The sequence below is a fragment of the Euprymna scolopes genome, chromosome 3 (assembly GCF_053919585.1).
Source record: "Euprymna scolopes isolate OS-2025 chromosome 3, ASM5391958v1, whole genome shotgun sequence".
In the NCBI taxonomy this organism is placed as follows: Eukaryota; Metazoa; Mollusca; class Cephalopoda; order Sepiida; family Sepiolidae; genus Euprymna; species Euprymna scolopes.
The window spans coordinates 54,686,399-54,713,764 of record NC_136484.1 but is presented as its reverse complement, the minus strand read 5'-3'; the positions used below and the strand labels follow the sequence as shown (position 1 = coordinate 54,713,764).

The window sequence follows — 27,366 nt, the reverse complement described above, 5'->3', positions numbered from 1 at the left end:
ACAAGGTCATCAAAAGTGTGGGAAAGTGGAGATCGTTGGTCATCCTCTATCTTACACTATTTATTTTACTCTTAGCCAGAATCATTTCACTCACCACAATACAACTCCTATTCAAAATAGTGTCAATATGTTGAATATAGAAAATATTTTTCAATATTAATGTTTCTAATGATAAAAAATATTTTTTCTAAAATTGTTAAAAATTGTAAATTGTCTGTCAATAATAAATTTATTCAGTGTTAGAAATCCAATCAATAACACTTCATACAAAAATATCTGCCTGTCTCTCCCACTTCTTCCAAAAAAGTCATTGGGGTTTAAGAAAAAAAAAACTTATCGGTTTTGGGTTAAATTTTCCAGTATCCCTTATAACATTACTATGAATGCATAAGTTTCTATCACATGAAAAGAATTTATGATTTATGTACGAGTTTCCCTGATGTGTATTTTGTATATAAATTATTGGTGAGATACAAATAAAAAAAAAACGAACATATCCATTATTTATAGATTTTTTTACACCGCAAAATTAATAAAGAGAAAGAAAAAAAACTGACGTAAACAAATTGTTCGTTGATTTTTTTAAAAATAAATTTGGTATATTTATATTTTAAACTCATTGTTCTCTTTGCAATAAGTAAAGTTCCAAATATTGGAACATTTCTATATAAACAAACTTAACTCGACACCATTTAAAGAACTCTTTCAGTGAGGGTGGTGGGGGGCTATAATACTCGTCTGCTGTAGCTGTTTTTTTGTTGTTGGAATTAGTAATTGTATCGGAATTGGGAAAAAATTTTGGAATCGTCCCATCACTAATATATATATAACAGAACGTTAGAACTGTTTTTGGGTTAAAATCAATTTTTTATTACATTGTAATAGGGAAAAAAGATGTTTTAATACTTTTTTGTCTTGAATGATACAAAAAAAAAATGACACCATGAACAAAATAAACTACTTTCAATTCTTTCTTTTAATTATTCTAGCATATATAAGCATTACAAATGTGTTTTTTTTCAGATTACATGTGTAGTACTACTAAATTTTAACTCGAAATGATTCTTAACAAGTGAAGCATGCATGGTCCCCCGTGAGTGTACAATGAACGAGGCATAAAAAAAAAAATGACTAAGTTCAGCATTTGCCCCCCTCTCCCATTTAGCCCTAAAAGTCCCCATAGCTGGTGCTACCAGATCAGGCTGTCTTTTGGCTTCCTGAGACAAAATGCACCTACATTGAATTCCTGTTTTTGTTTTCTATCCTCTTTTGTAAAACTTAAATATGTTCTGCAAAAACAAAAACAACAGCCCCTCCCCCTCCCCCCCCATTTCCTTACTTCGTCCTGTCGGTGGGGCTTTAGAATACATCATCTGCCCCCTCCCTGCAGAGAGTAAAAGTCCCTTAATGGGGCCACCTGTTTGCCGTGGGTGGCAACCCGTGACACCGTGAAACGGGATCCTGGTGGTTGAGGGTTGCGGAGGATAGAAATGATTTCCTCCCCTTCCCAACACGTCACTTTGGCCCTTACTTTGACTAGACAGGTGGTCAGAGAGGTCCGCTCCGATCAATCGGCTGGTCAAGCTTAGCCTTAAATCAGACAAACATAACAAAAAAACTAGCTCATGCTCCCCACATTAGACAATAAACTGATTTAGTAAGTGGTGGCTGAAGGGTCAATCAACTTGCTGAGTACGGACGAAACATGGCCGGAAAACCAACATTCCTTCCAAAAATAAGGCTCTTGGAGGGGATGAAGGAAACACAGGTGCTGGAATCCAACAGTAAGAAGAGTATACTTCTGCTGTATCCCTATCGTGTTAGGGCGAATGGCCCCCCCCCCCAACACTTCCCACATAGGGCTCCGAGGCGGGTGGGGAGCAGAAGAAGTGAAAAATAACCTAAAATAGAAATGAAAAAAAAGAAAAAGCCCCCCCCCCCCCAAAAAAAAAAAGATATCATGCGGTAATATCAGATATTTCCAGTTCAGAGGAAGAAGAACCACAAAATCAACACTTTCCAAGATTTATTATTCTGGAAGCTGAAAATGACAACCTCCTGACAAGACTGTCCGTATTCTTGATACAGAAAGAAATCGCTGCAAGAATATCACCCACAGCAGTTGAGAATTTAAGAAATGGAACAATTCTAGTAGAAGTGAATAAAAAAACAGATGATAATATCCTTCTAAAAATGGAAAAATTCCATAATAAAAAGATCAAAGCATATCCCCACAGTAGAATGAATTCATCAAAGGGTGTTATAAGAAGCAAAGAACTATCATATTGTTCAATTGATGAAATAAAAACCGAACTAAAATCCCAAGGACTAACAGACATAAAAAGAATATCCATTAAAAAAAAAAAGGAAACCCAATTTTAACTAACACCTATATCATAACATTTAACACACCAAAGGCCCCAACAGAAATAAAAATTGGTTATGCAATTGTAAAAGTTGAACTATTTATACCAAACCCCCTTAGATGTCAAAAATGCCAAAAATTCGGGCACCACGAGGATGTATGCTACGATCAACCTGTATGTAGCAAATGTAACCAAAGAAACCCAGACCACAATTCAAACGAGTGTACAAACAAATGCAAATGTGCAAACGTTGGAGAAGACCACCCAGCCTATGCAAGGAGCTGTGACATATGGAAAAAAGAAAAAGAAATTGTAACAGTAAAACAAAAACAAAATATATCATTCCTCGAAGCAAGGAAAATTGTAGACAGATATATGACTGAGAAAAGTTATGCATAAATTACCAAAAAGGAAATTACAGAAAAAAAAAGATAAATACGATATACTTGTTGAAAAATTAAGAAAACTCTGACCAAACGACTAGCCAAAATTCATAACTGATATAAAACCAATAATTACAGATACCACAAAAACGAACACATACCCTGAAATAAACAAAAAAAAAAAACAACAAAAAAAAAAAAAGCAACACCAAATCAGATAAAATCTGCACAAATCCCTAGCACATCCAGAATCAAAGAATTACCAATACAAGAAAGAATTAACAAAAAAGAGAATGAAACAAAGCAAGAACTAAAACTTTCCTACAGAAGATCATGATCACAAACAAAAACAAATAAAAGCCCTAGCTCATGATCCAAAGATAAAGACAAACAAAAAAACACTATGCCTCCAGGACTTGAAAGCCAGGAAGTCATGGAGATCGAGGAATCCAACAACCCAAAACAAGAGAAATAAAATATAAACCATGGCTAACAAAATCCTACAATGGAACATAAGAGGATTAAAAATTAATATCGAAGAAATACAAATACTCCTCAAATCCCTATGTCCTGCAATAATCTGCCTACAGGAAACACACCTAAAAGATGACAAAATCAACATAAAACGTTACTCAATAAACAACTACATAAACAAATTATCCAACAAAGCCACTGGTGGATCATCAATACTGATAAACGAAAACATTCCACACAGCACAGTGAAAACAAATATGCAAGCTATTGCAATAACCGCAACACTACACAAAACAGTAACCCTGTGTTCACTCTATATACCACCAAATGAAGCAATAAACGAAACAGAATTAAACAATATAATCAAACAACTACCTAAACCATTTTTACTACTGGGAGACTTCAATAGTCACAATGCATGGTGGGGCAGTAAAAAAAAAACAAAAAAAAAACGACCTATGTCTACTAAATAACAAAGAGAATACATACATACATGTACCTGGCAACAGGAACCCTATGCGCAATAGATATAACCCTATGTGACCCAACTATATACATGGATTATAGCTGGAGGACACATAAGGATACATGCGGAAGTGACCACTTCCCAATTATATTAGAAAACGAAAACCCTAAATTAGAAGACAAAACACCTCGCTGGAATGTATCAAAAGCAAATTGGGAAAAATTCCAAAATGCATGTCAACACAGATTAATACCTGAAGCGAACCCTAACTCAGAACACATCACATATTTCAGCAATACCTTACTCACAATAGCTGAGGAGAACATACCAAAAAGCTCCACTTCTACAAACTATAACAAACCCTGGTTCAATAAAGAATGCAAATAAGCCATAAGAACCAGACGTGAAAACTTAAGAAAATTCAAAAACAGTCCAACGAAAGAAAATTTGGACATATATAAAAACAGCAAGGCAAAAACACAAAAAACTATCAAAGAATCAAAATGGAACACATGGAAAGACTATGTAAAAAAAATTAATCAAAACACAAAGCACAAAAAGTATGTGAGATGGTCAGAAAAATAGCAGGAAAAAATACAAAGAATCCTACTAAACACCTTATATGCGACAACACGAAGATTACCGCCAAACAAAATATCGCAAATAAATTAGCAGAATAATTCTCAGTGAACTCATCATCAAAAAAACAAAATAAAAAATTCTAAGCTATATCAAAAAATGAAGAAAATTACAACCAATTACTCAATAGCGCAGAACTAGAGGAGGCAATAAACAAATCTCATGATACAGCAGTCGGCCCTGATGAGATCCATTACCAATTTCTTAAAAAACTACCAAAACCATCACTGGACTACTTACTACAAATTTACAATGAAATATGGATAAATAACAGAATCCCAAAAAACTGGAAGCAGGCAATAGTAATCCCAATACCCAAACCAAAAAAAGATCATACAAACCCAACTAACTACCGACCCATTGCACTCACTAGTTGTTTGTGCAAAACATTCGAGGGAATGATTAATGAAAGATTAAATTGGTACTTGAAAAGCAAAAATCTGATTACAGAAAGTCAGTCGGGTTTCAGGAAAAATAGAAGCCCCACCGACCACTTAATAAAACTGGAAACACGCATAAGAGAAGCATTTGCAAAAAAGGAACATCTAATAGCAATTTTTTTTGACATGCAAAAAGCGTATGACACTGCTTGGAAATACAGAATCCAAAAAGACCTGTATGAACTAGGACTTAGGGGCAGAATGCCAGAAATTTCTTAACAAATAGAACCTTCCAAGTACGGATGGACAACATTTTTTCAGTCCAAAAAGATCAAGAAATGAGTGTCCCCCAAAGCAGTATCCTATCTGTCACCCTCTTCAGCATTAAAATAAACAATATCATAAAAAACATAGACCCAGGAATTGAAAACGCCCTATATGTGAATGACCTACTTATATGCTACCAATCTAAATCTATACAAACAGCTGAACGCAAACTACTACTCTGCCTGAATAAAATAAACAAATGGACTATAGAAAACGAATTTACATTCTCAGAAGAGAAAACTAAATGTATCCATTTCTACAAATTACGAAAATTCCACCACGACCCCAACCTGAAACTGGATAACAAGAACATCCCACTCATCGACCAACATAAATATTTAGGTATTATATTCGATAAAAAATTAACTTTTATACCACATATAAAATATTTAAAAACAAAATGCCAAAAGACAATGCAATTGATCAAAGTCCTAGCACACACCGATTGGGGTGCAGACAGTCACATTATTGAAACTATACCAAACTCTAATTAGATCTAAAATGGATTACGAATGCTTCATATATGGAGCAGCAAGGAAGTTCTACATAAAAGAACTAAATACAATTCATCATCAAGGATTAAGATTGACCTTGGGAGCATTTAGAACTTCTCCAGTAGAAAGCCTCTACATAGAGGCTCATGAGCCTCCACTGATACTAAGACGATAGAATTTAGCGCTACAATGTTACTTAAAGCTAGCATCATGTCCAGCAAATCCAGCATACCAATGTACCCTTCATCCACAATACACACACCTCTTCAACAGGAAAGAAAATATCATCAAACCCTTTAGCCTCCACATAAAAATCCTCACAGAAGCCCAAATAGACATAACAAAAATACATAAATATATCAAATCAAAAACTCCACCCTGGATGACCAAACAAACCACACATAATATTAAAATTAAATAAATATCCCAAAACGAAAACCCACCCATCAATCTTCCATGAAGAACTACTTAATATCTAGAATACATATAAAGAATACACACAAATCTATACTGACGGATCAAAAGATGGAGACAAAGTAAAATGCGCAGCCATCCACAAAAAAATAAAACTAAAGAAAAGACTCCCAAACGAATCTTCTATTTTCAGCGCAGAAGCAACAGCCATAGATTTGGCACTACATATAATAATCAACGACGACCATCAAAAATATCTCATATTTACAGACTCGCTCTTGATACTCATATCACTAAAAGAAAAAAAAATGATAAATCCACTCGTTACAAAGCTGCTAAACAAAATAGATGCCATAACCATGGAAAAAAATATTATCTTTTGCTAGATACCAAGCCATATCGGCATCTATATGAATGAACAAGCAGATAAGGCAGCAAAGGAAACTCTGCAACAAAACCACATCAGTGGAAAAATCCTCCATACAGACCTAAAGACTAAAATAAACACATATTTGAAGAGAAAATGGCAAGAAAACTGGAGCTCATGTACAGAAAACAAATTATTCCAAATAACACCAAATATTGGAACAAGAAACACAAGAAAGTTAACAAGAAAGGAAGCGGTAGTAATGACCAGACTGGAAATAGGTCACACTCACATCACCCACTCACATTTACTAAAAGGGGAGGAGACACCTATCTGTATAACGTGTCAAGAACCCTACACAGTACATTGTATACTGACGAACTGCATTGACCTTGAACAAATCCGAACAAAGTATTACCAAGAAAACAATCTAAAAACAATATTAAACATTAAACGATCCCCAAAAAATGATCAATTTTCTGAAAGAGATTAAAATATACACTAAAATATAAGGAAAGATTCCCCCCTCCCCCAAAAAAAAACATTAAGAAGAACAAACCAATATATAATACATCATAACTAACGTTTCGGCATTAAATGACCCCAAAGTGGTTGATATGCTGTAAAACAAAATAAACAAATCCCCAGAGGACGTCAAATCTTGGGGAAAATGAGCAAACAGTGCAGTTTTAGGCCTTAACATGTCTAAATTTGAGTTCTGCACCATGCAAAAAGAAGAAATGACTAAGTCCATCATGTGTCTCCCCCACCATTTAGCTCCAAAAGTCCCCAAGGCCTTAACATATTTAAATTTTAGTTCAGCACCATGCAAAACTGCTAAATAGATATACACAGAAAATTTTGGACAAATATGATAAAAAAGTCCCAAAAATGGAGTGTTTTTATTAGCCCTTAAAAAGCCCCAAGAGACCCAAGAGTTATCGTGAAGTATCAAAAAGCAAAATTATATAGAAATCAGTTAGTTACAACTTTTCAAAAAGTTTTATAAAACTCCAAGGCATCATTTATTTTTAATGAGTAAAAAAGTGTCAATTTTAGCCATTTTAACCCGAAAGGCACCTCTAGGAGGGCAACCGGTGTTTTCCCAGAAAATCTGTTCTGTTACTTTTTTACTCATATCATGTTTAATGTTTGTGCAAAATTTTTAAAAATTCCACGGCATAGTTATTGAGAAGTGTGGACAGACAAACGAACGAGGGTGAATTTACAGGTCCACCCTCCTTTTGTTGGGGGACCAATAATATATATATAAAGCAACATATAAGCATTTTTATTGCCTATACACAATTTTTTTTTTCTGTTTAGACAATCGATCTCAACATTTGCTTCCAAACTTGAACAAAAATGAAGAAAATTGATCAAAAATTGTTTTTTAAAAAGAGTTAAAAAGATTAAATTTGTGAGAGCAGGGCAATTTTCAAAAGTCAATGAAAGTGTATCCACTTCACATAACATAAGAAGTTGATATATAGGATTTCCTCAGGGATATTTTTAATTTATTTTCTAAACTGGAAATAATTTTTATATCTAAAAAATATTAGCAGGAAGACTTATCCAGGTGGCAAGATATTACCAGATGGAGGGTGGCTTAGAGAAAAAGTAATTTAAAATACAATTGTTTTCTATTATTAATGTTACTGTTATTGTTAATGTTGCTGATAATAATAACTAGACTATCTGTGACCCGTTGAGTCAGTATATGTTATATCTAGCTATGGAATAATTAGCGTACAGAATTAATGTATAAGTGTTATACTTATGACAGAAAGGAAATATTTTTTTTAATCACGTAAATTAATCAAGTAATCTTTTGTTTGTTTAGGTTTTGTTTTTTACATAAAACAAATATTTTTGCAAAAATACATTAAGATGAAAAAACATTATAGATAGATAGATATTGATCACTCTGAGTTGTTTCAACATTAAACTTAATTATACTCCCAGCATATGTGTATGTGATTATCTTCACTCGCTTTCAACTTGAAATAGTTAAATATAAACGATTTCTCTTACAAGGAGCAATTGTTTTTGTAAAAAATGATTTAAGTAAAACGCAAATAGATCACTTTAGCAAAATAACCTCATTAACACTTAATCTTGTGTGGCTTTTGACCTGGATAAACGGTAACTCATTTTATATCATAATGGCCCTTTTTAATTTTAATATAAAAGCAGTAGATTTTTCATATTTTATTTCAATAAAAATTAAGCTGTATATATTATTTTTTAATTGGAATTCACTATTGAGAATTAATAAAAAATTAGGCTTGTTATACAAAATCTGAACTGATCAGTTTTATAATTTGTTTTTCAATTAATAAATTAACAAATAAAGCATGATACCATAACTATTAGATTATATTAAAGCTATAAACTTCAATATAACCTCCAAATAAAAACTATTTCTTTTAAAAGAAGCAGTTTTTTTAAATTTTTATTGTAAAAATAATTTAAGTAAAATGTAAATGGGTCACAAATGTTTAGCAAAATAACTCATTAACCCTTAACCTTGTGTAGCTTTTAGCCTAGATAAGCGTGGACTCATTTTATATTATAACATCCATTTTGTGTTACATAAATGATTAAGATATTAATTAAAATTGATTATACATTTTTATTTATATACTGTTTTATTGAATACGCAACAAAAATTGAATCTTTTTTTCAATGATTATAGAGTGTTATTATTAGGGCAGTAGCAATAGAATATTCTTTTCATTCTCAAGTGTATATCCGACACAGTAAGACAACCGAGAACCCCATCAGTCTATATAAAAACATAAGATATTTACGGATATATACTCAAGAGTCAAAGCAATGAAAAGAATAAGCTGTTGTCACAGCCCTAGTTATTATATAATATTCTTCCCACGCATGCAATATTTCAATAAAAATTAAGATCCTTCTGCAGAATCTGAACCAAACACAATTTTATTTGTTTTTTCAATGATGGTACCAGTTTTTGTTTTTTTTTAAAGTGGAAGAAAAATGCTAGCCAACATGTTTTTTTGTTTTTTTATTATTACTTTCACGATATATGTTAAAAAAAACGTATATCATAAAAATAATTAAAAAAAAAAACAACCAAATTTAATTATTAGTCAAATACTTGCAGTTGTTTTTGTTTAAACAAAAAACACTATTTAAATCCAAATAATTCGTTTGGAAACAATGCCATCATCAGTTGTTTTCTTTCTTTCTTTGTTTTATTATAAGAAATAGGTTAAAAAACGAATTTTTTTTAAACCAGAACTCACAAATCAGAAAGACAGTTTCTATTGTCACAATAAGTTTTATATCATAATTAGTGTTGGGACGATTAATCGGAATCAAGAATCGAAAAAATCATAACTGTCTAGGGTATCGGAATCGAAAAATTTTGTGCCTATTTACTGATGCCAAAAACGATTCCTTTAATTATCTTTTCTAATTTGATTTTGGTTTAAGAAAAAATTTAATTGCTGGTAGTAATAATAAAATAAGTATTTATTGATTTTAAACTTCCAGTTTTACTAAAATCTATAGATCTCCCCCACCCCCTCCCTCACGTTTGAGAAAATATATACACATTTAAGATGTGTTTTTATAGTAATCGGGACAAAATACCAATTTTATAGTTTAGAGATTTATAAAGATCGGAATCTGTAATTGTATCGGAATTGGGAATTTAGTATGAAATCAGGAAAAATAATGGAATCGTCCTACCACTAATTATAGTAGATAAATATTGTTGATCTGGTGTATGCCTTGAATAGTAGCAGTGACTTTCAATATCCAACTTAAGACAGGGTAACCATGAAATAATTAAGCAGATGATTTTTTTAAATTGGACATCGCAAACCGGAAAGATAGTTTCATCATCTTAAGCAAGCTAGCTGATCTGAGTTTTATATTATAATAGATAGATAATGTTTTGTGATAATTTTCTAATAGATTTCTCTTATGTAAGATTCTTTTTAATTTTATCACTTTATATCCCCTTCCAGTACAAAAAAAAAGCCAGACATGAATTTGTTTAATATACAAGGGTTATTCCAAAAGTAAAGCCTCCTATTTTTTAACTCAAAAAATTGAAGAACTATGAAGACAGGAGTAGTACCATAAAAACAAACAACCTTTTGTACTCCAGAATTTATTTTTCTATATAGTCACTACCATTCTCAATGCACTTTTGCCAGGAATTCAATGATGCATCTCTGCTTCTGACACACATCCATGACAGGAGGTTTTTTTTTTTTTTTGTTTTTTGTTTTTTTTAGAGTCTCATATCATCAATATTTGCAACAGGGAGATGAAATTTTCAGGCCATGAATGCATAAGTTCAGTTATCATAACAATGCAATTTGCAATCTCCCTCTGATCCATTCGGGTGGAATAAAAAAAATAGCAAGCATTACTTTTGGAACACCACTCATATTTTTCTTTCAGTGTATTCAATATCTTTTTTTTGTTGTTTTGTTTTTATAAAAAATAAAAAAAAAATTTCTCTTTTTTTTTTTTTTTTTTTTTTTTTTTTTTTTCTAGAAAGCCGATTCAAATTTTTCAAAAGATTTTCAAGAAAGTTCTGATGCTGGAATTTGTATCACATTTGCAACCAGGATTGCTGAAAAGAATCGAGAGCCAGAGTTCCAGCTGTAAAAATGGAATGCACATAAACATGGGAAAAATATTTTCTTGACAACGGCTATATTTCTTTTTTTTTGTTTATCCTCTATTAATATGTATCGTCACATAATGTCTTTCATGTAATATCAGCATTTGTTTTTGTATATATATACATTCATTTCACATCATAGAACTGGAATCATTTTAAAACGATATTCATCCTAAAATAAAGTTGATCTGCTATTTAAAAAATATATATTCTATACATTCAATACAGAGGTAGAATTTGGTTGGCTTGAATTGGTTTGTACAACAAGTTCTTAAAGCTTCATAATAGCAAAATGCAGAAGATTCTGTGCAGCTTAATTCCCATATATATTTTCATAACTTTGTATATATGTAGGATGAGTTCAGGCTTATTACTCGGTAATGAGTCGATATATATTTATTCCAATAGTACTCGATACTAAAGTAGTTATTAGCAGTACTGGTGCATATAAATTGTTTTGTTTTTATTTTTTTTACTTATTTCAACAAATCAAGATTTCTGTCTATGCAACCTCCTCAGAACTACTACCTTATTCCATAATTAAAAAACACAGTCATATATATGTGTGTGTGTGTGTGTGTGTATTTATTTAGATACTTTTTTTATTTATAAAAACATTTCTGGCTACATGTGTGTGTACATGTTTCAGCTGAAACTTAGATAAGGCAAAACTAGGAAACTGAATATAGACTACAACAAGTCCAAAACTGCATCTAGAATATCCGTCCTGGATTACGGTTCATGGAGGTGTTAATCATGCTTGGTTTATATGTCTTGTGCCACATGTGGTTGTATGGTATGGGTTATAAGAAAAACGTTGGCACTTTCGAAGCATTGTTTTCTATTTAAATTATAGAAATTAGAAGGCCATTTTTTTTTTTTTTTTTAAATTATTTTCTTCTTCAAAATAAACTTCTATAACATATATATATATATATATATATATATATATATATATATACATGTGTGTGTGTTTGTATCGGTTTTATACAAATTTGGTTGATTCTGTACTCAAATTTGTATAATATGGAATTACACAATCCATGCTCTTATTTCATTATTTCAAAACTTTGCCTTAATTCCTTCATGATACATTATTTATATATATATATATATATGATTTGTAAAATGAATAAAACTTAAATATAATAGCAAAGCATATACAAACGAACAACAATTTTGTTATATTCCAAAGTTTAAGCTTTTATTAATCTTACAAATCATTTTTTTCCAAAATATTTTTGAAAAAATTGATTGATAAGATGAATAAAAGCTTGGACTTTTAAATAAACCAAAATTGTTGTTCATTTGTATACGCTCTGTTGTTATATTTAGAAACATAGAGCTTCCATTAAAAAAGGATTGCTATACACAAAAAGTAGAAAACAATCACAAAAATGCACATTTTCACAAAACCTATACATTAAAAAAAGCTCAAGTTTACAAATTGAATAATTCTGTAAACTTAAAATGAGTATAAATAACATTACTATATTTAGAGGACAATCCTAGCCAGATGAAAAGGCTCAATATTTAAAATAGAGCATTGATATGAGAAATTCAATTTAAACTCTATAAACTAGAATTTACAATGCGTTAAAAACAGCATCAAGTTGAAAACTTGCATTCCTTGTCAAATAATAAATTGTTGTAAATTCTAATTTACAGAGTTTAAATTGAATTTCTTATATATATATGGTGGTTCTTTATGTATTACATAGTTTAAAAATTTGAATTTTATTCTCACTTATGTAGGAAAATGATGTCATGTAAATGGATTCCATTTTCAGCTTTGCAAACACAAAACTCTTTATAATGCATTTTTCATGATGATTCTTAGCATTTGAAGCTGTATGAAATGAATTTCCTCCTGTATGTTTCCTTAAAGATCTTGAAACATCACAGCATTTGCATAGCGCCTTTAGCCATATGTACGGATGCACCATCTTGCTGCCACCAACACCCTGCCTTATTTGCTATCTCAGGCAGAACCAAATTTACTAGCATTTCTCTATATCACTCACCAGTTACAGTAAATGCATTTTCATTTGCATCCTCAAAGAAGAACGGTCTAATAATCCTTTCTGAGGTTACTCCACACCATACTGTAACTTTGCGTGCGTGCAATTCACTCACATGAACGATGCGTGAATTTTCAGTATCCTAAAATCTCATTCTATTTTTTCACATTCTGCTGAAATTCACGTACTTCATCTCTCATGATCAAATTGTGAATGAAGTTGATATTTTTCCTTGCAATTTCCTGAAATTTGACAGCGTAAGTTAGCCGCTGTTGCAAGTCTTATAGTTGTAGAGATTACACTAATTAAATCTTGTAGGGATATATGTTCAAGTTTTTTTGAATGCACTGCAACAACAATCTCTGTGAGATTGCAAGTTCTTGAGAACGTTTGGTTGGTTCATCTTCAATGCTACGCCACACATTTTCAGTATTTTCAGACGTACGTACTGAACAGCCTCGTCCAGGTTGAAACCTATCATCAGTAGAACTATGTTTTCAAAAACACTTCACCAAGTTAATTATTGTAGACTTAGTAGGAGGATGCCTAACATTGAAATGCCACATGAAATATCTCTGTTCTAATAATTGAGCACCAGTTTCTTTCTTCCATTGTGAATTTATTCATATTTAAATAGCCCAATTTTTTTTTTAATTAATTAATTTTGATTTTTCTTTTCTAAATTATAAAATTTCATTTAAAAATGGTAGTAGCAGTGTGTGTGTGTATATATATATATATATATATATATATATATATGTGTATATATATATATATATATATAATTGTTAATCAACATTCCAAAATGAAAAAATATATTTAATTCCCACTCATAATATTTTATTCATAATTTTACATGAAGTATGTCTTACAAATGTTTTGTTGAATAATGGAAGCCCACCAAACAATTCATCAGATACACACATACACATATATATATAAAACTGTGTTTTTTCAACAAAAATTGCTGGATTTCTTTATATTTGGAAATAAAAAAAATATATGCGTAGCCTGAAAAAACATAAAAGCATATCAATTCTAATTGTTAATATAATTTGAATATCGCGAACAGACTTGTTTTTTTTTTATTTTATCCAAAAATTTTTATCTTGATAACAAATATGCAATTCTTATAAATAATTAGACACCTAATACCTATTTGAGTTTTCCCTTATTTCATTTGTTATTCTTTAACCATAAACAATGCATTAACAGTATCTTTAATAATGCTCTCACGTTTTCACATGCCCAGAGGCTTCACGTGAAAATATACTTTTGAATTGAAAAGAGAATTTCTCTTTTTTTTCCCCAGTGAAAACCAGATTTTTATCAGTCTGTAAAAATGTATATTTTTTCAAGTAAAATATTTATATTTATCAAAAATACCCACATTGAAGTTCAACTATGGACATATTCCTTGCATTTAATGGAAATAAGAGTATAAGCGATGCATATAAGTTGAAGACTATAAACAAATATGAAAGAGGAATTCTCGTTGCAGTTTTCATAATCAATTGTATACGTACGTAAAGCATTTAGACACATGAAAACGTGAAAAAGAAATAAATATAAACAATGAAAACAGTAACTAAATGCAATAAAATGAAAATTATTATTTACATAATATTTTAGTGAAGCATGTTGATTGCTTCTAATTCGTTTTGATAATAGAAAAATGTTACAACTCTAATGGGCATTTCTTTTCACTCCTCATAAAAGCATAAGTTTATAATGTGATCACATATTATATAGCCAACTTCTTGTTCATTTTAAAACGAAGCATAAGAAACATTTTGGAATCTGGAACAAAAAAATTTTAAGAAAATTTTTCAGATTCCAAATTGTTTAACCTCTTGGCCATTAGTTCAAGCTATCACTATGTAAAAAAAACAAAAAACTTTCCTTCCTTCCTGTGTCTAGTGTCAAGTGTAATTTCTGCGAACAGGGCTTCTTTGCAAGGGATTCTCATTTGTGGAACACGTTACCATAGAACTGCTTCCCTGCTGATTACAACTTGGTCATCTTCAAATCCAATGTCAACAAATTCTGTTTTGACAAACGTCTAGGTTTAACCTTTACTACTGACCAGAAATGGAGCACTGTAAAATAAGGTTGCGTCATTTTACCGCTCCAGAAGGTATCTAATTCCCGATGCAATCCCCTACCTGTATAAGAGCCAGATACGTCTTAAAATGGAGTACTGTTGCCATATCTGGTGGTGAGCTGCTTGGAGCACCTTATCCCGCCTTAACAAAGTTCAAAACTGGCTTCAAAACCTAGTAGGTGATGCTTTTTACTTCCTTGCAACCTCTTTCCCACAGAAGAGATGTTGCGAGCCTGTCTCTACTCTATCGTTATTTTCATGGCAAGTGCTCATCTGAACTTCAATCTATGGCCCCCACCGCCTTGCCAAATTTTCACACACAAAAAAAAAGACACTAGTCTAGCTACAACAACTATCAACAATTTCCCCACACACACTATCTGTGCTTAACTCTAAACACAAATTCCATTAGCAAAGCTTCTTTCTTAGAACTGCCTGCCTGTGGAACTCTGTTTTTCTCTGACCTGCTTTCCAGCTGACTACAATATAGTCATCTTCAAGTCCATTGTGCACAAGTTCTTGTTGAGCCATCGCCAAATAATACATTTCTACTCCATTTCCACCACTAACTATCAATACACTATTGTCTCAGTGACCACCATACACTCATTTAACCCTTACCCTCAAGTGGCTTTCTGGCCTTGATAAGTGTTGACTCCTATGTAAAAAAAGTGTTGACCCTTATGTAAAAAAAAAAAAAAAATTCTTATAAACCGATCTATAAGTAATCAAGTGCAATTCATTCCATTAATCAATGTTAGTACTCTCATAATGATCCTCATTTTTCGACCGACAATCATTCTGTCACACTAACTCTTATCCTCTAGTGGCTCTTGGCCTTCGTAAATAGTAAAAAAAAAAAAAAAAAATTTTTTTCGAGAAACTTTTTCAGATTCCAAGTTGTTTTTATTGGTTATTTAGTTTCAAAGTATCACTTTGTGCATGTATACAGAGTGTCTAAAAAAAATTTGACATTATTTTACATGCCAATAATTTTGACAAATTTTATTCAAATCACCTTGAATTCTTGCAGTATATATAGAAACGGATCCAAATTTTATATTTAGTATTTTCTACCCCAACTGGAAAAGACTAGTGGTTTTTGGGCCTCGATTAGTGTTGATTCCTTTGTAAAAAAAAAAAAAAAAATTCTTTTAAACCGACCTATAATTCATATTATTTGGATTCATTGGACTACTGTTCTCATCTTGAGTGTGATTTTCACGTTTTGGTCGATGTAACTTCCGACCTTCTTCAGGTGTATCTTGTCGAACTTAGGAATTTGGACAGAATTTCAAGTGGAACCCTTTCACGGGGGTAGCATGCTCTTATTCCATCAGCCATGACTGGATAGAGGTCCTAAGTAATTCGCAATTGTATTTTTCGGTCGTCCACAATGAGAATTGAACCTTTAACCTTCAGGAGAATATCACTTTTACCATTGATTTTTCCAAGTACTTTAACCACTGCGCCACAGGTCCTTGTGGACAGTGTGGGCGAACAAAAAATACAATTGCGAATTACTTAGGATCTCTATCCAGTCATGGTTGATGGAACAAAAGCACGCTACCTCCATGAAGTAAATAAACAGTCCCGCTTGAAATTCTGTCCAAATTCCCGAGTTCGACAGAAACATTCCTGAGTTCGACAAAATACACCTGAAGAAGGTCGGAGGTTGCATCGACTGAAACATTGTGAAAATCACACTCAAGATGAGAACAGCAATCCGATGAATCCAAATAATATGAATAACCAATCCTAATCACAAAAATTCAGAAACGTCATATCGAACTATAAGTAATAAAATGCAATTCATTCCATTAATTATCTTAATGCGAATGCTACATAAGTCAGTTGTGGTTGATATGAAAATAGTTTCTTTAATGAAATGACCATTGTAATCACTTGACCTATCCCCATGTGATTTCTTTTTATAGAGATATGTAGAAATAGTGGTCTGTCTCCTCCCACTCCTCTTCTTGCTAGTGTTAATGAACTTTTCATGTTTAACATCTAAACTGCTTTATTCCATTAAGCTAGATGTAGTAGTCTTCAAGATAATTCTTTTTAAAATGATATCAAAAATTTTTTTTTTTTTTTTTTTTTTTTTTTTTTTTTGACACCTCGTATACATGATGAACTTTTCTTCTGAAAAACGAGATACCAATGTTTGATTATTAGAGTGCTCCCCTCTTCCCAAGCTAAATTAGATAATAATGGATCATGCAAAGTGGAGAACAAGACCCACTCTCTCCACAAGGCAAGTAATTATGTACAAGCACACAGTGCACAGTGTGTCCCCATTTACTTGCCTCCTCATGAGAGCAAAGTGAGACACAAGATCATTTTTAATGTGGGGAAAATCTAACTCTTTAAAAAGGGAACTTTGGATTAGGACAAAAATTCAAGTTGCCATCTAGATAGAATTTCCCTTCAAAATGATGAAGTGTAATATCAGAACAGATACTACATTTTGCTCGTCACATATCGGAAACTAATCTGCTAGAAAGTGTGATATCAGAGTTTTCCTTCTAGACTAGTTGGCTATCGTTAGTCTAGTCTACCCTACTATTCAAACTTATGCACATGGTCATATTTATTTATTTTCTCTTTTAAAAGGGGTTCTCAGGTGAATATGAAACTCTCCACTGACAATTTATTTTGTCTTTGAAGTTTCAAAAAATTTGAGCTCATTTTAATTATTTTAAGACCGCCTAAAACAGATTTAATTTCACAAAATATAAACGTTTCTAAACTGAAACCTTTAATCATATAAAGTCTATTTTAACGTGGTATCGCATTATGTTTGTGATGCTGTTTTGCAGTGATTTGCAATAAAACCTTTTTACTTCAACTTTTTAGTATTAGTGCATCATTGCAGTTAATAATGAAGTCTCAAACCTTGAAGGCTTATTTTTAGCTGACATAACATACTGCACAAAGTATAATGTATGAACCTTTAGATTTTATACAGTTGAAGGTCCTAACAATTTTACTAATTTGTTTCTGCTAATAATTTTTCAAATTTGGTCATATTAAAAAAATTTTCTAATAGAGCTCTGACATATTTAAAAATTTCTTAGTGGCAGCACATCTCAGAAATTTACACATAAAAATACATTTATGAATTTATTTTTCAGAAAACAAAATTGAGTGCATTATGAATTAAAAAAACTATTTTTTATTTATTTTTTTTTTTGGTTTCCTAAATTTCTGTAACATGTTAATCAAAGAGAAATAATTATTAGCATCAGATTATGAAAAATAGGAAATGAAAAAAAAAAATGTTCAATATTTTTTAATTTAAAAAAAAAAACGTGAGCATGTGCATGAGCTCGCTTCTAGACCAATTTGAACAATTTTTTTTTCTAATTAGCTTAAAACCAGCCCAGATTACAAACATATTCAGAGATGTATTTGCTTATAGATTAGGATTTCCCTGACTAATAAGTTATTTTTATAAATGCATTGAGAATAATGATCATACATTAAAACGATTATCTTGTTATTCATTCATAGAAGCAATCTTGAACTAATTCAATTATTTTTTTATTCCCCAGCCCAAATAAAAAATCTTTTTCCCAGCCACAAAGTACAAGTATTTATTACTGTTTGAACTTAACAATACTAATAAAAAATAGTAATTGTAGACAAGTGAGTGTCAATATTTTATAAGTGCTGAGTCAAACAGTAGAGGTGGCTAATGAGACTATACAAACTCAGCTTTGCAAATGTTATATATAATACTGTCTTCATTTTATTGAGTACAAGCTGTCCTTACCAGGCATTCCCCGAATATAGAAATTTGTTGCTAATATTGAGAAGTAAAAATAAAAAATACTGCATTCTCTGTTGTTATTTAAAGTGGGCTTTCTTATTTTCTCAAGTATTATTATATTTATTTTTTCGCAACGTTCCACAAACCTCACGATGTCAGGCCTATGGGATGGTATCAAAGTGTAGTATCTGTTCTGCTCACATATTAAATTGTAATATAAATTTAAATGTACAAATCAAATAATCATATAGAATGATGCATTTTGAAAAAGATTATTGGATGCTGAAAACCTAGTATATATATATATATATATATATATATATAAAGAAATGGCTGCCAGTGATTAAAGTTAAATATTTTAATTGGTGAAAATTAAGTGCAAATCATAAACCAAAAAATATGGTTGAAAACCAATCCAAAAATATAGTATCAATATAACTACTACTACTACTACTACTAAAACTATTACTAATAATAATAATATAAAAAAAATGTTAGAGCCATAGAATAAAATTGAAATACACACACACACACAAAAGCATAAGTGAGATAAAAGGGAAGGTAATTACCTAATGTTCGGCCACTTATTATTTAATGAGAAATATGTTTTGCCATTACTTCTAAGTGCAGCAAATAGATTTTGGGTGTAATGTTCATTTAAATAACAAGAGTAATCTCATTGCATAATCATCTCTGTTGATGATTTAATGAAAATGAATGCTGAATCTCTTTTAGTGTTTATTACTGAAAAACATTTTGGATTGAATAGAATATGTAATTGATGTAATCGATTAGAATTTTCCTGTAAAGAACAGATTGAAAATTTCTGTAATTCACTAGCTAGAATCCAATCTAAATTGGTCTGATGCAATATTATAGTTTTCTAAAATAAAGTAGTCCTCTCTCTCTCTCTCTATCTCTCTCTCTCTCTCTCTCTCTCTCATAAAAATATGATTATAGGATCCCTTAAACTAGGATTGAGCCTCTTTAAGGGAGTCATAATAAGCTGTCAATTTTAGAGTAATGTAATGTTCTGGCCTCTGCTATTGAGCATTATCTGACTATCTTTCTGTATTTGCCTCAACATTATATATTGAATTTAATACTCTTTTCTTTCCCATGATAATTCTTTGTAGCCAAGGGGTTGAATACCAGGCTGCAGAGTCAAAGGTGATTTTGTGACTGGGTTTGAATCCTTCAACCGGCAGTAATTATCATTTTTTTATACTGATGACTATATTAAGCATGAAATACTATAGTCTGTATGTAAAAATAATTAATATTTATATATTCCTTTAAAATATAGCGAGTACTAAATCCTGAACTGAAAAAAAAGACACAGTAGCAGTATGAAAAAATTAAAAATATTCTAGTTTTGAAAAAAAAAAAAATTAAATGGTAGCCATTTTGGAAATACAAATAATTGTTACTCATTCTGTTCCACACTTTGTGTTTGAGAACTGTGTGATCACTAGGGCTATGACAAGAGAATATTATTTTTGTTGTTTTGACTCTCGAGTATATATCCGACACAGTTAATTAATTGAGAACCACATCACTCTATCTAAAAACATAAGATATTAACTGATATATACTCGAGAATCTAAATAATGAAAAGAATATTCTCTTGTCATAGCCCTAGTGATCACTAATTCTTTCTGATCAGAAAGTTTGATTTGATGTTATATGTATATAATACTGTGAACCTCCACTGTAAAGTCTAAAATATTTGTATTTTGAAAATTTTTTGTAAATATTTCCAATGTTGATGCGTAATCACACAAAAAAAAAAAAAAAAAAACAAATAGAATTGCATTTTTATGTTTTCATTGACAGTGTGAATTTATTTTTTTTTTATTTTTCTTATTCAGATTCCTGTTTGAAAAAATGCATGAAATTCAGATGAAAAATATATATTTTTAAATAGTATGATACCATCTCTACACAATATGCTTTTCTTTATGCATTTGTTACCCCCAAAGTGTAAAAAAAAAAAGTTGATTTCAATAAATGATAATTAAATAGAAACTATATATTTATTATTTTAAAAAATTCCAGATTTGAAAGTGTTTTCTTCAAAGACTAATGTTAAATTTTTATTTTTTTTACCTTATTTTCCTCCTAGCTTGAAATGCTTGATAAAAATAAAATATTTTATTTCAAAAGAACATGTAGATATTTGAAGAGGATAATTAATATTGACTTACCATGATCCTTGGCTTTTGGGCCAGAATCAAAGTGTAATTGGAGATATTTTAAGTTTATAGAATAAATGTGGTATTATGATGATTGGGTTGATTCTATCTATTGTTGTGTGTCCACCTTATAGATAATAATGAACTCTTTCACTTACTATAAAGACTGAAAAATATGTCTCCTGGTCCATATTATTTGGATTCATTGCACTACTGTTCTCATCTTGAGTGTGATTTTCACAATGTTTCGGTTGATGTAACTTCCAATCTTCTGCAAGGACCCGTGGCGCAGTGGTTAGAGCACTTGGAAAAATCAATTGTAAAAAGTGACCTTCTCCTGAAGGTTGAAGGTTCAATCCTCAGTGTGGGCGACTGAAAAATACAATTGCGAATTACTTAGGACCAGTCATGGCTGACGCAACAAGCACATGCTACCCCCGTGAAGTAAATAAAGGGTTCCGCTCGAAATTCCATCCAAATTTCCGAGTTTGACAGAAACATTCCCGAGTTCGAAAGATACACCTGTAGAAGGTTGTAGGTTACCTCAACCGAAACATTGTGAAAATCCCACTCAAGATGAGAACAGTAGTCCGATGAATCCAAATAATATGAATAACCGATCCTCATCTCAAAAATTAAGAAATGTCTCCTGGTGTTAGCACACAAATCTTGTGTGACATATAACCAACCGCATTTTTGTATTTGCTTTTTCTGTTCAATATATTTTGTTTCCACTAATAACCAGGTTATGTCTTATGGGACCACAACAACACTGGATCTCATCCTCATCTCCAATGTTGTGCTCTCATAAGAGTCTGGAAGAAAGACACAACTTGGAAACAAAATATATTAAACAGAAAAGCAAAAGCAACAAATAAAAACATGGTTATACGTTAGAGTGCCACGATGCAAGACTGGTGCATGTGTGCTAACGCCGAGAGACATATTACCCTGGTCATTATAATGCGGAAGAGTTAACTATTATCCATAGTGGACACACAACACTATCCAAGTGTAGGATAAACAGAGGATGACTATCAACACCTCGCTCTCCACACTTTTGATGGTCATGTGCTTAATTTGTTAAATTTTACACTTTATAGCAAAGAAATAATTCAAAGTGTAGTATCTGTTGTGATGCTACACTTCATCTGTTCTATCCTTGGTTAGCAAAGAAAAAATCATAACTCAGCTCAACAGCAACAAAGTCAGTGTCAGATGGATTGTCAAGGACGTATCTTTAATTTGTACAAACACCTACTTGTATCAGCCCTCTTTTTTATCATTTTATACCAAAACACAATGTCTACTGTAAATGATTCGTTTTATATGATTACTTGAATGCAAGCAATTATTTTACCCATATTGACTGGAGGAGAGGGGCGTAGTGGGGTGAGAGGGTAATAAATTTTTCAACAGTATTAGTACATAATCAAATACAATAGAGCCAAAAGCATTGGAACTTGACATCACCGATTCCCTATTCCATGATAGTATCCATTGTGCCAATGAAATTTTTATTACATATTAAACTGATAAACTATAACTAATAAACATATGAAAAAAGTATTAATCAATCATATTCTTTGTCTCATTTAATTATGGTCCTGGATATGACCTAAAACTATATCCGATGGTGAGGCCCCACCTTGCGGGCCTTGGGGAGTGTGGAGCCACCTTTTAATTGCTATTGCTCCCAGGTCCACTCTGACCCGGAGTGGTAGTACCTGTTAGGGTCTCAACTATGGGTTAAATAGAATCTGACTTTAAAAAAAATATATACTCCATTAAAATCGTTCCTCAAAATAACTAGATTCGGCATTAAATAACCTGAAAAAGGTTGATATGCTGTAAAACAAAAACAACCAACCATTTAATTATATCATTGAAGCTGCAACAGGAGCGGTATAATAACTCACATAGTAAAGAAGAAAAGAAATAGAACTTCTACCACTCCTAATCCGTTTGGGTAAAAAAGTTAAGCAACGTTGAATCTGGTCAATATTAAAATGGGTGACCGTTTAATAATTCAAGGTGCTGTATATGCTCTCTGCTTAATTTGGGATTGTTTTCAGTCATCCTGGGTGTCTTCTTGTCACTGGAGTCAAACAATTCCGATTCAGGAGGGGTGTGATTAGGAATTGCACAACCCTTGCCTCACAATTATACGTACAGCTACCCTTACAGAGGATATCCATTGTCTCTTGAGACTAAATGGGGGTATTGAAAAAAGGAGCCCTTGTCTCCTGCAGAAACAACACTCTTCCTCCTGTCTTCATAAAGATTTGAAAAGAAATAATTTATTTATTCAAATATATAAAATATTAAAAAATAATCATTTGATATTATATTAGACTGTATGAATTTTGGAAATAAAAGCCTTATCTAAAAGGTAGCAAATGATTTTTTTTTTTTTTTTAAGTATTTTTGAGTGCCAAATTAATAATGTCATACCATGATCATATTCATGCAACTATTCATTAGCAATTTTTGTTTTTTTAAATTTTTAAAAGAATCCATTTTGTTTGTGTTTGTTGCTCTACAATGGAGTTGGAAAAGCTTGGATCGTTCAGACTACTATTCCATTCTTGGTTGTCATTCTTACAACGTTTCAGCCAATGTAACCTCCAACCTCCTTTAGGTGTATCTTGTCAAACTCGGGAATCCATCTGTAATTTTGAACAAAAGACTTTATTTAATCTACAGAGGTAGATTGTTCTCGTTCCATCAGCCATTTACCATAAGTGATTTACCTTTAATAAGTAGATATTTGTAAAAAGTACAAGTTATATCAAAATGAGGGGAGGGGGCGCAACCAAGAATGTTCCTTGGATCACTAATACTTGTAAATAACCATTGGTCTTAACTTTGGTGGATTTTGAAAAAGAACAAATAAAATAAATTTTGGTTAATGAAAGAGAAACGAGAATTTTCCTTGAAAAATGTTCTGGTGATTTTTTTTTTTTTTTTTTTTTTTTTTTTTTTTTTTTTTCTTGTTAATCATCCATGTAATGTTTTCTGAAAAACTGATGAACCAGTTTTGAGAAAATCGAAATACTAACAAGTGAAGACAAAAATCTGAGTCTTTAATTAAAATTTTAGTCTATATTAAAGCTGGGAAATCTGATATATTTTTAGGCTTCATTCATTTGTTCAGAATTACAGCGAAAAGTTTTATAGAAATTGAAACGTTGAACCTCTGTTTATATTTTGGAACATTTTATACCCATCAAAAATGCAAACTTTTGTATTCTTTTTATGATCTGCTACGATTTATTTTGATTTGATATAAAATAAATTGTATAAAGCATCATTCCTTTTCTTTCTCGTTGTCATTCTATTTTTATTGCTCTTTTTTTTTAATGATTGGTTTGTTTGTTTGTTTTATTAATGATTGTTTTGTTTGTTTTTTATTAATGATTGTTTTTTTGTTTTTTTTCATGATATCTTGTTTTACCAAAATAAAATCATTATCAGCAGCAGCATTGGTTTAACATCGATTTTTTTTTTTTTTTCATGCTAACATATGGTGAACGGTCTTGTAGGACTTGCGGATTTGTAAGAGTGTGAGTTGGTGTTCACAATTCATAATCGAAATCTATCAATTTTTAGGACCAAGGTTGCAGGTGCTGAAATTTGTTGAAGTAGGAAGGTATTTGCGGGACCGTTAAAGGTAAATTAAGTGAGATCGACAATCAATAAGTTTTCATCAAGACACATCCTCACATAAATAAGAATAAAAAATATAGAAATAACTTTGGAAAATAATGAAGAACTCGAAATCACTGTATTAGCACGAAATAAACAACATTTATTTACGTGTCAAGAATATTAGTTTAAATTGTTCCGACAGAAGTGTTTCCTTGTGTGGAGTGTTCGTAATGCAGGAATAGCAAAGTGTGGATTTTGTGAGAGTAGCACAAAGTTTGAAATTACTGATTTTTAAGTCCACATTGTCACGCATGTCTTGAAATTAATGTGATTATTTTTAGAGAATAACTGTCCTTAATCATGAGAGTGAAAGCGTGAGTTTGTGTCCATCTCATAAAGACAGTAGTTTGACATAAAATTGTTTTAAAAAGAAAGAATTAAATTCTCGTTCGATGCACTAACTTTCCATGATGAGAATTAGGTTAATGAGCTTGGAATGCAAATTCAAGATGGAGGATTTTAACGCCCTCTTTGTGACAGTTACTCTGGACATCCATTTTTTGGGAAAACAAGAGAAAAAGTGATTTTTTTGCAGGCATTCTCAGCAATGCTGTTTTACATCTAAATGGATGAAGTCTGGCATATGTGATGACCATGTGCAGCAGTGATGGTTACTTGTAGAACTGCATCCTGGACTGTTTGAATTTTGGCAGATAAATCTTTATATAGAGATGTTTTCGAATGTTCCAGCCAGTTTGCTGTATTTCTATGTGAGGAAACAGAATATAGTTCCTTTGTTCCGTGTGTGCGCTGGTCATATCATGACGTTATGTGCTAGTACGCTCTTCATACGCGTGGGCAGTGAAAACTGATTGCTATGAAAATGTTTCTGCCAGAGATTTGTTCCAGACGTATCTAGCGTTAGCTACAGGGTTTTAAAAACGGACTTCCAAACGAGCCTATCTATGCCAAGTTCTTCATTTATCATTATCTTTATGTTCATTCTTATCACTTTGTCCTGTTTTCCTTAGTCTTATCCTGCTCGTTCAATGCGATCATACCGTCAAATAGTTCCCCATTGCCGATGAACATGTTCCAGCTTTTGGTTCACTCAAACACGCCCCTCCCTCGATCGGCATCATTCGCTAAGAGTTTTCACACAGGCCATCATCAAAAAAAATTTTCTTTGAGAACAACCTGTGGTATTTCCTGGAATCTGAGTGACAACAAGTCTTCCCAGATATTATTATTATTATTATTTGCTATTCTCTTTTGCCTTCTCTCTCTTTGTTCTTTCAATTTTTCTTCTATTTCTTACCATTTTTCAAAGATACTTTTGCTTAAACTATTTCAAACTTATGTTTTTGAATTTTTTACATAAGGATTGATTATTCATATTATTTGGATTCTTCGGACTACTAAATAAGAATGGAAGTTACGTCATTCAAAATGTTTTGAAAATAACATATGGTGAATGGCTTTTAGAAATGGACTTCCAAACTAACCCATCTACAGCCAGTTCTTTATTTATCATTCTTTATTTCAAATCCATCTTTATTACTTTCTCCTGTTTTCCTTGGTCTTACCCTGTCAATTGATCCTGCTCGTTCAATGTGATCATACCACCAAAGTTTTCTGTTCTGCTCATATCTCCCTATATTGTCCACATTTAATCTTTCTCTGAAGTTATTAGATCTAAGCCTGTTTTTAAGAGATGTACATGAATAAAAACATTACTTTTTTTACTTGTTAAGGAGATACACATGGTTATCAAAAAAGAAAATTACAACAAAGGATAATAGCAATAGATGAAAGTCAGACGTTACACCAACCGAAAAGTGAGACATGCAATTTGGATATTTAAATACTTAAAAAAAAACTTTTAATTGTGATTTTCCATGTCTCACTGACTTTAGCAAATAAGGTGTAAACCATTATAATTATTTGCTAATATTTTCTCCTCTGAAGAGATGGTAGACATCGAAATCCTATAGGATAAGGAGTTATAATATTTCAAATGTATTCTTTGTCTTACATAGAATAATAAAAATCTTTTGATTTGAAATTTAACCATTTCACGTCGTAAATTTTAAAATTTATTGAATGACTAAAATTTTATTTATTTGCTCTATCTTGTATATCGAGCAATTTTTATTTAGATGGGATAGTACTTATAGAATATTACTGCCAATAATATATTGTAAGACATATAATCATAGGTTTCCATACCAGTTGATTGTTAGATAATTTTATTCTGAAGTATATATATATATATATATATATATATATATATATATATATATACTCGTAAGAAACCAGTTCAAATAACAAGATCTGCCGCTATCAATAACAATGAACCAGTCTACATATATAATCTAAACCAAAATACTATTCGCAATACCTCTAACCCACCCAGTCGCATCAGGAGAAATAAAAATATTTGGTTTAATCCTCCATTTTAGCGTAAATGTCAAAACTAATATACCTAAATGAATTCTTCAACATTGTACAAAACTCATTCAAATACCCACATAGATATAGTTCTATTTTCAATAAAAACTCAATCAGGATTTCTTATTCAACAATGCCTAATTTAGCACAAAGAATCTTAACATCTAATAACCAAAAAATT

General features: G+C 31.4%; 1 protein-coding gene across 1 annotated transcript in view; it reads left to right on the top strand.

The window, feature by feature from the left end:
- Positions 1 to 24,396, top strand: part of LOC145255528 (uncharacterized) — an 85,056-nt gene extending 60,660 nt beyond the window's left edge. The window contains exon 5 of the mRNA XM_080113989.1: positions 10,856 to 24,396. Coding sequence (XP_079970115.1) covers positions 10,856 to 10,899 — 44 coding nt within the window. The 3' untranslated portion in view covers positions 10,900 to 24,396. The remainder of the gene's footprint in view (positions 1 to 10,855) is intronic.
- The last annotated feature ends 2,970 nt before the right edge of the window (positions 24,397 to 27,366 follow it).